The following is a 12,691-nucleotide window of genomic DNA, read 5'->3' on the forward strand; positions in this document are numbered from 1 at the left end:
GGCTAGAGTGGTGTAAAGCTCGCCGCCATTGGACTCTGGAGCAGTGAAAACGCGTTCTCTGGGGTGATGAATCACACTTCACCATCTGGCAGTCCGATGGACGAATCTGGGTTTGGCTGATGCCAGGAGAATGCTACCTGCCGTAATGCATAGTGCCAACCCTAAAGTTGCGACTCCGGGATGCGGGCCTTCTAGGCAGAGTTGCAAAGAAAAAGCCATATCTCAGACTGGCCAATAAAAATAGAAGATTAAGATGGGCAAAAGAACAAAGACACTGGACAGAGGAACTCTGCCTAGAAGGCCAGCATCCGGGAGTGGCCTCTTAACTGTTGACGTTGAGACTGGTGTTTTGCGTGTACTAATTAATGAAGCTGCCAGCTGAGGACTTGTGAGGCGTCTGTGTCTCAAACTAGACACTCTAATGTACTTGTCCTCTTGCTCAGTTGTGCACCGGGGACTCCCACTCCTCTTTCTTTTCTGGTTAGAGCCAGTTTGCTCTGTTCAGTTAAGGGAGTAGTACACAGCGTTGAACCAGATCTTCAGTTTCTTGGCAATTTCTCACATGGAATAGCCTTCATTTCTCAGAACTAGAATAGACTGACGAGTTTCAGAAGAAAGTTCTTTGTTTCTGGACGTTTTGAGCCTGTAATCGAACCCACAAATGCTTATGCTCCAGACACTCAGCTAGTCTAAAGAAGGCCAGTTTTATTGCTTCTTCTTTAATTAGGACAACAGTTTCCAGCTGTGCTAACATAATTGCAAAAGGGTTTTCTAATGATCAATTAGCCTTTTAAAATTCTGAACTTAGATTAGCTAACACAACGTGCCATTGGAACGTGGTTGCTGATAATGGGCCTCTGCACGTCTATGTAGATATTCCATAAAAAAATCATGCGTTTCCAGCTATAATAGCCATTTACAACATTAACAATGTCTACACTGTATTTGTGATCAATATGATGTTATTTTAATGGACAAACAAATTGGACATTTCGAAGTGACACCAAACTTTTGAATGGTAGTGTGTGTATGTGTGTGTGTATATATATATGGTACAAGTCAAAAGTTTGCACACAACTACTCATTCAAGGGTTTCTTTATTTTTACTATTTTCTACATTGTAGAATAATAGTGAAGACATCAAATCTATGGAATCATGTAGTAACCAAAAAAGTATTAAACAAATCAAAATATATTTTATATTTGAGATTCCTCAAGGTAGCCACCCTTTGCATTGATGACAGCTTTGCACACTTTGCATTCTCTCAACCAGCTTCACCTGGATTGCTTTTCCAACAGTCTTGAAGGAGTTCCCACATATGCTGAGCACTTGTTTTCTGCTTTTCCTTCATTCTGTGGTCCAACTCATCCCAAACCATCTAATTTGGGTTGAGGTCGGGTGAGTGTGGAGGCCAGGTCATCTGATGCAGCACTCCATCACTCTCCTTCTTGGTCAAATAGCCCTTACACAGCCTGGAGGTGTGTCGGGTCAATGTCCTGTTGAAAGAAAAATGATAGTCCCACTAAGTGCAAACCAGATGGGTTGGTGTATTGCTGCATAAACCCGCAAATTAAGACAAACAAAGAGGTGTAATGAGGTCACACTCAAAAATATGTCAATTTTTTTACTGGATCAGGGATATTGTACACAGCCATTTCGGCTTTACGGCGTTCTTCAGTGTGTAGGTACGTTTAAAAAAATAATTCTAAACAGCATTTGTAAAGAACAACAGATCCTGTAATCAGGATTTCCACTCATCTGCCAATCAGGGACGCGGCCCCTCTGGCCTACCTCTATACAAATGATTCCCAAAAAGATACAGAATTATAGGGTATGGGAGCGGGCACGAAGGGCAACTCACACATGATCGCCCCAGGTGTCCGCTCACCTAAATACGTCACATCAATTCATGAGATAGCCCACCACAATGGACATCAGGAAAAGTTGTTCATAAATACGTGGTGCCAACTCATGAACGATATGCAAAATCTGATATGGACAGTGTTCTTGTATAACAGTCTAAATGTAGCTTATGGTGGTGAAATCTAATTATTTGTTTAAACCATATGGAGATACAGAATTACAGTGGGGGGGAAAGTATTTGATCCCCTGCTGATTTTGTACGTTTGCCCACTGACAAAGAAAGGATCAGTCTATAATTTCAATGGTAGGTTTATTTGAACAGTGAGAGACAGAATAACAACAAAATATATCCAGAAAAACGCATGTCAGAAATGTTATAAATTGATTTGCATTTTAATGACGGAAATAAGTATTTGACCCCCTCACAGTCAGAAAGATTTCTGGCTCCCAGGTGTCTTTTATTCAGGTAACGAGCTGAGATTAGGAGCACACTCTTAAAGGGAGTGCTCCTAACCGCAGCTTGTTACCTGTAAAAAAGACACCTGTCCACAGAAGCAATCAATCAATCAGATTCCAAACTCTCCACCATGGCCAAGACCAAAGAGCTCTCCGAGGATGTCAGGGACAAGATTGTAGACCTACACAAGGCTGGAATGGGCTACAAGACCATCGCCAAGCAGCTTGGTGAGAAGGTGACAACATTTGGTGTGATTATTCGCAAATGGAAGAAACACAAACTGTCAATATCCCTCAGTCTGGGGCTCCATGCAAGATCTCACCTCGTGGAGTTGCAATGATCATGAGAACGGTGAGGAATCAGCCCAGAACTGCATGGTAGGATCTTGTCAATGATCTCAAGGCAGCTGGGACCATAGTCACCAAGAAAACAATTGGTAACACACTACGCCGTGAAGGACTGAAATCCTGCAGCACCCGCAAGGTCTCCCTGCTCAAGAATACATATACATGCCCGACTGAAGTTTGCCAATGAACATCTGAATGACTCAGAGGACAAGTGGGTGAAAGTGTTGTGGTCAGATGAGACCAAAATGGAGCTCTTTGGCATCAACTCAACTCACCGTGTTAGGCAGCATTCCTCCGCCTCCTATGACCCCAAGAACACCATTTCCACCGTCAAACATGGAGGTGGAAACATTATGCTTTGGGGGTGTTTTTCTGCTAAGGGGACAGGACAACTTCACCGCATCAAAGGGACGATGGACGGGGCCATGTACCGTCAAATCTTGGGTGAGAACCTCCTTCCCTCAGCCAGGGCATTGAAAATGGGTCGTGGATGGGTATTCCAGCATGACAATGACCCAAAACACACGGCCAAGGCAACAAATGAGTGGCTCAAGAAGAAGCACATTAAGGTCCTGGAGTGGCCTAGCCAGTCTCCAGACCTTAATCCCATAGAAAATCTGTGGAGGGAACTGAATGTTCGAGTTGCCAAACGTCAGCCTCGAAACCTTAATGACTTGGAGAAGATCTGCAAAGAGGAGACCAGTATCCCTTCTTTCTTTTCTCTCCAAAACTCTTGAACGTGCCGTCCTTGGCCAGCTCTCCTGCTATCTCTCTCAGAATGACCTTCTTGATCCTAATCAGTCAGGTTTCAAGACTGGGCATTCAACTGAGACTGCTCTTCTCTGTGTCACGGAGGCTCTCCGCACTGCTAAAGCTAACTCTCTCTCCTCTGCTCTCATCCTTCTAGACCTATCTGCTGCCTTTGATACTGTGAACCATCAGATCCTCCTCTCCACCCTCTCCGAGTTGGGCATCTCCGGCGCGGCCCACGCTTGGATTGCGTCCTACCTGACAGGTCGCTCCTACCAGGTGGCGTGGCGAGAATCTGTCTCCGCACCACGCGCTCTCACCACTGGTGTCCCCCAGGGCTCTGTTCTAGGCCCTCTCCTATTCTCGCTATACACCAAGTCACTTGGCTCTGTCATATCCTCACATGGTCTCTCCTATCATTGCTATGCAGACGACACACAATTAATCTTCTCCTTTCCCCCTTCTGATAACCAGGCGGCGAATCGCATCTCTGCATGTCTGTCAGACATATCAGTGTGGATGACGGATCACCACCTCAAGCTGAACCTCGGCAAGACGGAGCTGCTCTTCCTCCCGGGGAAGGACTGCCCGTTCCATGATCTCGCCATCACGGTTGACAACTCCCTTGTGTCCTCCTCCCAGAGTGCTAAGAACCTTGGCGTGATCCTGGACAACACCCTGTTGTTCTCCACTAACATCAAGGCGGTGACCCGATCCTGTAGGTTCATGCTCTACAACATTCGCAGAGTACGACCCTGCCTCACACAGGAAGCGGCGCAGGTCCTAATCCAGGCACTTGTCATCTCCCGTCTGGATTACTGCAACTCGCTGTTGGCTGGGCTCCCTGCCTGTGCCATTAAACCCCTACAACTCATCCAGAACGCCGCAGCCCGTCTGGTGTTCAACCTTCCCAAGTTCTCTCACGTCACCCCGCTCCTCCGCTCTCTCCACTGGCTTCCAGTTGAAACTCGCATCCGCTATAAGACCATGGTGCTTGCCTACGGAGCTGTGAGGGGAACGGCACCTCCATACCTTCAGGCTCTGATCAGGCCCTACACCCAAACAAGGACACTGCGTTCATCCACCTCTGGCCTGCTGGCCCCCCTACCTCTGAGGAAGCACAGTTCCCGCTCAGCCCAGTCAAAACTGTTCGCTGCTCTGGCACCCCAATGGTGGAACAAGCTCCCTCACGACGCCAGGACAGCGGAGTCAATCATCACCTTCCGGAGACACCTGAAACCCCACCTCTTTAAGGAATACCTGGGATAGGATAAAGTAATCCTTCTAACCCCCCCCCCTAAAAGATTTAGATGCATTATTGTAAAGTGGTTGTTCCACTGGATATCATAAGGTGAATGCACCAATTTGTAAGTCGCTCTGGATAAGAGCATCTGCTAAATGACTTAAATGTAAATGTAGGAGTGGGACAAAATCCCTCCTGAGATGTGTGCAAACCTGGTGGGCAACTACAAGAAACGTCTGACCTCTGTGATTGCCAACAAGGGTTTTGCCACCAAGTACTAAGTCATGTTTTGCAGAGGGGTCAAATACTTATTTCCCTCATTAAAATGCAAATAATTTCATACAATTCTTCACATGCGTTTTTCTGGATTTTTTTGTTGTTATTCTGTCTCTCACTGTTCAAGTAAACCTACTATTAAAATTATAGACTAATCATTTCTTTGTACGTGGGCAAACGTACAAAATCAGCAGGGGATTAAATACTTTTTTCCCCCACTGTAAATGTATATATCCACATAGCTATTAACTTTTTAGAATACCGACGCAAAGCAATTCATTAATATAATGATTTTGTTCTATAATGTGTCTCGGAACTGGCAAGGTGATATCTTGACATCTAATTGTGGATTTATGTTCTCCACGTCTAATTGTGGATTTATGTTCTCCACGTCTAATTGTGGATTTATGTTCTCTAGACGTACTTTCAATGCGGGGATGTTTTTCCAATAAAAATTGTATTACAAGAACATTGTAACATACATAACTCCTTTAGTAGCGCAAGTTATACATGACTTTATCTCATAGGTTCTAGAAGTCTGAGGGCATACAAAGTTACAACATGTCCTTATGGTGCTGCAAGAGGTACAAGATCTACAGGGGAAGCATCCTTTTATGAATGCCTCTTTTCTCTCTCTGACCACATCAGATTTAACCAAAATGTTTGATAGATTTCTTGATCATTTATAGGTGAATAAAGGTGGACTCTGGAAAGCACAATTTAAAGAGGATTCTGATGATGTGCCAGTGTTTATGACAATAGACTTGATGCCATAACAGCTATCATTGAAAGTAAGTATATAGTTAACAGAAAACACTTTATTCAGTTTTTGTTAGGATTTATTAAGTAACTGGCTCCTGTTCAAGCTTTTAATTTGTTTTTGAGCTTTATCATGCCAGGTATCGGGTATCCTCTCAGGTGAAAATGCTCAAGGAGAGAATTTGATTGTCTATCATATTCTTCTTCTGTATTACAGATGCGACGCAGTCTATGAAGTTGTCTTACTGGTAAACCTCTTTAGGGGGAGAGGGGGATAAATATCAGCTATCAATATAGTATTTTTATCTGTAGGTTTTCTGTAAAATGTAGTACTGAGAGATTGTCTCTTCTTTGTAACAAGTAACTCTATACATTTCTTAGATGTAATGGTATGTTCCATAGTGAAGGAAATTAATTGTATTCTAGAGTTAATGTAGTTAAGAAATTCATTTAATTTAATTTCGGAACCTGTCCAGATCTGGCTGTAGAGCCGAAACATCTGTGTACACTACCCCTGATGCAGTAAAAAATGTAAAACATTGAATAATGAAGTAAGCTTTATGCAACTTATTTTTGAGTGTGAACCCATTACACCTCTTTCTTTGTCTGTCTCCCTTCCTCCCTTCTCTTAGCCTTGTGGTAAATACAACCTTGGGTGTTGATCACTCTTTTCTCTGGTTATTTATCGATTGAAATGACCTCTGTGAGTTGTAATTAATTAAAATACTAAAGAGAGATGGCATTGAAAAGTGCTTTAAATCTCCCATGTTGATCCATACATCTGATTTCGCATTAGGCACACCACGGGGCCAATGGGGCTCTGGTCAAAACTAGTCTACTATATAGGGAATAGGGAGCCATTTGGGACCCAGCCCATGCCCAGTTAAGACCCTCCATGTCTCATCCATGTAAATACCACATCTTTCAAAGCCTATCATAATTTGGTTTTGAATGACTAGATGATAGATTGTCTGTGTCATCATTAACATGCTTGGCTGCTCTTCTCCAGTAACTCGATTTAAAGCATGAAGTGTGTGTGTGTTTTCCAGTGAGCAGGGTCTGCCTGCTAATAAATGTGGATGCTAAACTTTCTGCCTGACTGTCCACCACTTCATCCCTCCACAGTTCTCCCGTGGCCGATCGGATTGACAGAATAGGTTAGGATGCCCCTTGGAGATCTAGAGGATGGGAATGGATGGAAAAAGAAGACGTCGGACATCAAAGAAAACTATGACTTCAAAGAAGTTCTGGGAACGTAAGTGTTCTGACACCACTGTTACAGTAATAGCTGAATACAGTAAGTCTCAATGTATTGCTGGGAGAGAGATGTGCAAGAAGAGGTATATCACGTTTAGCGTAACAGAGAGATTAGTGCTCTTGGACATTATTGTATTTATTTCTAGTGTCTCAGTGAGAGCAGAGCATAGAGCAGCCAGGCCAAATGGCACAGTAACAGCAGCGTGTGAGAGGAGCAAAGAGGGAAAATGAAAGAAGAAGAAAGAAAAACGGGGTGAGAAGACATTTTATTTAACCAGGAAACACCCTTGAGGTTAGAAATGTATTTTGCGAGGGTGACCGTGACCTGGATATCAATGAGGAAATAACACACATTTGGATATGATCCAAAACCATAGAGATCATATCATTCATTACGAATGATATGATCTCTGTGAGAACTCCATTATGTCCTTGAGTAGTTAAATTTAGAATCTGTACTACAAAACTAAAACAATCCATATATTCAAATCAAAAGGCCTGGTTAACATGACGTTAATAACGCAGCCACATCCCGATGTAACAAGTGTTGAATTTCATGTTGTATAAATACACAAAATCTGAATAGTTTCCATGCCTGATATTAGTGTACATTCCTTTTGTTGTTGTAAGTGCCCTTTTTAACGTTGCATGATTCCTTCTAATTCTGCATTCCCCCTCATAAACATCCTCTGCCCCTCTTACCTCTTCCCTGTCTACTGTACCTATGTGGAAGAGAGGAGTTGGTGCATAAGGACAGCACAACATTCCATTTGTGGATGTTGTTTGTTTCTTTATCAGAGAATAAAAGATCAACACCAACCCTGATACTGTGGTCATATGTAAGCCGATCAAAACACAATGCAGAGACAGTCTACACCGGTGACACTGAGTCCCCTGTGCCAACATATTCAGAAATCAAAATATGGTTTAGTATTTAGTTTAAAAGCTCTGAAGAAGACCAAGAGAACAAGAAACACTTTTCAATGAGAACAGAAATCCACTTTGGGTAAAAACAAATTCTTCTGTTTTTAAAGCTGTAGCCAAAGAAGCAATACTTGTGATCATTTTAAGGAGAACAAAAACTACTTAGCCTACATTTGAACACCACCACAGAAGCTTTGCTATTAATTAGCCTAGTTTTGTAGTTTGGCTACTTGACAAGAACTAGGGCCTATCACTCACAGCCCACCTCTTCCAATGTATTGTGGAAAAGTGCATCGAATTCTAGATGAAGAGCTGAAATGAGTATAACATCCCGGCATTTAAACCATACTCCATTTTTTGGGGAAAATTCACATACTATAAAACATTCTATTTTCGCATAATTAGAACGTGACATGCACAATTGTGTTGATTACCACTATTTGTTGATTTTGGTAGTGCATCACGTGTCTAATTGATCAGCTGTTGTTAAAGCCCAAATGAGTATGACATCCGGGCATTTAAAGTATCCAACATTTTCGAAATGTTGCATACTATTAAATATAATTTTTTCGCACACTCAAATGACCTATTTAGGACGCAGTATGGGTATTCGGAAACGGCCACTGTCTGATGCAGCCTCATTCAGACCATTTCCCTTTCTGTCCATGGGTTTCTGATCAGACTACAGAGCAACACTCTTATTTCATTTTTCAACTGCATTGTTTTGTTCGTAAGTTAGCACATATTTCTCAGTTTACATTTTAATGGTCCAAACCTTGAAGCACACATGAAGCCTATGATCATCACATTATGTTTTGGTCAGTTCACACAAGCCTATCCACCCCAATGGACCAGAACATCAATTTCCAAGCAGAAAGCTGAACACAGCCCTTGGCATTATGACTGATGGTTTGTATCTGGAGGGGACAGACTAGATCGAGTAGATGACGACATGACACTAAGCAACAGGAGGACAGCATTGACTCCAGATGGTCAGGGATCGCCTCTCCACCTTTCCGCTCCCCCCCACTAAAGCACCATGCAATGACCTAACATACATGCACTGGTGTTAACAGAGATATGGTGCTGTGTGTGGATGCTCACCTCTGTCAGGAATCGCATATTATTAACAGGTGTTTTCCTGGGACAGGAATGGCTGGAGATAAATGGCTCTACTGCAGGCAGCTCAGACAGGGTGACTTGATAGTGGCTTTGTCCCAAATGGCACCCTATTTCCCCATAGGGCTCTGGTCAAAAGTAGTACACTATATAGGGAATAGGGTGCCATTTGTGATGCAACCACTGTTGTGGTCCCTTACAGAATATCAGACCTGGTGTAGCCTGGACTCCAGTCATTCGCTGTGATGTCCTGTACTGTGAGACTAGAACTGGTGTAGCCAAGAGGAGTAAACTGAAGTAGTGAGTCAGAGTAAAGTCTGTGATATACAGTTACAGTATCACACCATATTTAGCCCAATGTCACATCAATGTGAGAGAAGCAGAACGTCACACTGCTTCAGTGCTAAACAGTGGCAAAATAACATGAGCGACGATCTTCGTCCGCATATTTCAACCTTCCAGAGTTGTTCATTGTTATCTATTTCTTTCAGTAACATTGGATAGAGAACTCAATAAAGTGGTGTGGCATCTGACAGAATATTAAGATATTATAAAAGTCTTATATAAGCAGGAGCCAGGAGGATAGCATCGCCTTCTTCCTATGAAAACCTCATAGCAATCTTCCCTCCCTGTTGTCATGGTTCACAGTGAGACATGGCAGAGAGCAGAATATAATCCCACTGTATGTGTTGACGGAAAGCTTCTTACGCTCCCAGACAGATTACTGAATACAGCTTTATCCAGGAATGCAGGGTAGGGAGTTAATAGATTTATTTGGAAATGTTGTATTAAGTTCTTCTGGTTAAATCCTGATATTCCTCATGTGTTTACTCAGTGGCGGCTTTAGGATGAACTGTTCTGTCGGTTCTTGTCCTGTCCTGTGTCCGGTCCAGTCCCGTTCTGTCCTTGTGGGTTTGTGGGGTTGACGGAACAATGACCTCCAAATATCATTTGTTTTATGGATCCAGATGTTATCATTTACAGTGAGCTCCAAAAGTATCTGGAACAGTGGGAAAGTGACAGTTTTGCTGTTGTTTTAGCTCTGTACTCCAGCACTTTTTAGATTTTAAATAATACAATGACTTGTTGAACATAGTCCCGCCATGTTAATGGTGAGAGGTATGTCTTGGGGGTATGATATTTGTGCGTCTAACTTTCTCACTCGTCATTATTCACAATTAATTCAGGGCTATTCGTGATCAAGCGAGCCAACTTCTTTCAGAAATTAGCTTCAGCAGGCAGGTGTGCGACAGTGGCAAAGTTGGTTTCACTTTGGATTGCCTGTCTGAGGGGCTAGTTAGGGACCGTCAATAAATTACACAATGTAAATGTATAAATTAATATGAAATGCATATTGTCCAAGGTTTTTAAGTCATTGAAATTTGGAGCTATTGAAATGTTTAAATATTGTCCCCTGTACATTGTGTCCCCTGTACATTGTCTCTCCTCCGTGGCCCGGTAAGTGGTCGAGTGGTCGAGGGGAATGTCAATTAATTAAGGAGTTGATTACCTACTTTGGCAGAAGAAGCACAAGAATATTGTGCTTAGTGTGCAGCTGTGCACTGAATTGATGATTACTTGGGTGCTGCCAGCTGTGGGCATATGGGCAGGATTGAAATAAACCCAACCCATGGAAAACTGGCCTACCCTTTATTCTGTGACAAAAAAAAATTCTAGTCATCTTGCTAATCTCAGTTTTGAACGAAACTGATTTTATGACCAACATTATCCTATTGACGCTTCGTAGTCAATTTTTTTATACTAGAATAAATGTTTCAAACTCATATCGATGCCACATAGGCCAATTTTAACCAGAGAAGTTGGTTTTTCGGTTCAGTTGTACTAAATCTACACTGTCTGCTAAAAAGGAGGTTTCATTTACCCCAATGATAATACCCACCAGAATGTCTTCAAAGATGTTGACAGCGACCAGGAACACTTAGTGAGCTTTAGAGAGCAGCAATTCAGTGCCCGATGATGGTTGCAATTGAAATCAGCTGTGCCGGTGATATTATGTTGTATTGATGGTTTAATGAGAGTTTACCTCATTTTAGTACGCTGGCCAATTCTGGTTGCAATTGACCCAGTGTATTTATAGCCAGGTCTAGTACTAAGCATTAGGGAGAATAGGGTCAGCATGTTCCATGGTAGAATACTGTTTCTCTTCAAACCAAACATTGTTCTGTAGGCTAGGCGTTGAAGAAGATGGCGCCGAAGAACATGGTTGATGTTTTACATTCTCCCAACCAATTTTGCTATTTTGTTAGTTTTTTTGCGTTTTGTGTAACTTATTTCTTTTACTTATTGTGTACATAATGTTGCTGCTACCATCTCTTATGACCAAAAATAACTTCTGGACATGAGAACAGCGATTACTCACCGCGGACTGGAATAAACTTTTTCCTTTAACAAGTCCGTCGAGAAGGATATCCTGCTTTTAATGGAACAGGCCCAGATCCACGCCTTTTGCATGAAGAAAAGACGCAGAAAAAGGGGCCGCAGATCAGGCAGCCTTCTGAGAATCCATAGTGAAGCGAGTAAACTCCCACTGCCATCCGTTCTTCTTGCTAATCTGCAATCATTGGAAAATAAAAATGATGCATGATTAAGATTATCCTACCAACGGGACATCAAAAACTGTAACATCTTATGTTTCACTGACACATGGCTAAACAACAATACGGACAATATAGAGCTAGTGGAATTCTCTATGCACCGGCAGAACAAAGACGCTACCTCTGGTAAGGTGAGGGGTGGGTGTGTGTGTGCCTATTTGTCAATAACAGCTGGTGCGAGATGTCTAATATTAAAGAAGTCTTGAGGTATTGCTCACCTGAGGTAGAGTACCTTATGATAAGCTGTAGACCACACTATCTACCAAGAGAGTTCTCATCTATATTATTCGTAGCCATCTATTTACCACCACAGAACGAAGCTAGCACTAAGACCGCTCTCAACCAACTCTATAAGGCCATAAGCAAATAAGAAAATGCTCACCCAGAAGCGGCGCTCCTAGTTGCCAGGGACTTTAATGCAGGCAAACTTAAATCAGAAAATCCTAGACCACCTTTACTCCACACACAGAGATGCATACAAAGCTCTCCCCCGCCCTCCATTTGGCAAATCTGACCACAATTATATCCTCCTGATTCCTGCTTACAAGCTAAAACTAAAGCGGGAAGTACCAGTGACTCGCTCAATACGGAAGTGGTCAGATGACACGGATTCTACATTCTACGTCGTCCCCACACTGACTGTACGTACATATCCCAACCAGAAGCCATGGATTACAGGCAACATCCGCATCGAGCTAAAGGCTAGAACTGCCGCTTCTGAGCGGGAGACTAATCTGGACGCTTATAAGAAATCCCGCTATGCCCTCAGACGAACCATCAAACAAGCAAAGCGTCAATACAGGATTAAGAATGAATCCTACTACACTGGCTCTAACGCTCGTCGGATGTGGCAGGGCTTGAAAACTATTACGGATTACAAAGGGAAACACAGACGTGAGCTGTCCAGCGACGCTAAATGCCTTTTTATGCTCGCTTTGAGGGAAGCAACACTGAAGCATGCACGAGAGCACCAGCTGTTCTGGATGACAGTGTGATAACGCTCTCGGTAGCCGATATGAACAGAACCTTTAAGTAGGTCAACATTCACAAAGCCGCCGGGCCAGACGGATTACGTGTACT

At 42.8% G+C, this 12,691-nt stretch overlaps 1 protein-coding gene across 1 annotated transcript in view; it reads left to right on the forward strand.

Moving 5' to 3' along the window:
- Positions 1–12,691, forward strand: part of LOC106583531 (calcium/calmodulin-dependent protein kinase type 1-like) — a 61,730-nt gene that overhangs the window by 1,970 nt on the left and 47,069 nt on the right. Inside the window, exons 2-3 of the mRNA XM_045705853.2 lie at positions 5,627–5,728; positions 6,822–6,951. Of these exons, the coding sequence (XP_045561809.1) occupies positions 6,860–6,951 (92 nt within the window). The 5' untranslated portion in view covers positions 5,627–5,728; positions 6,822–6,859. The remainder of the gene's footprint in view (positions 1–5,626; positions 5,729–6,821; positions 6,952–12,691) is intronic.

Source organism: Salmo salar, chromosome 22 (genome assembly GCF_965601325.2).
Source record: "Salmo salar chromosome 22, fSalSal1, whole genome shotgun sequence".
Lineage (NCBI taxonomy): Eukaryota > Metazoa > Chordata > Actinopteri > Salmoniformes > Salmonidae > Salmo > Salmo salar.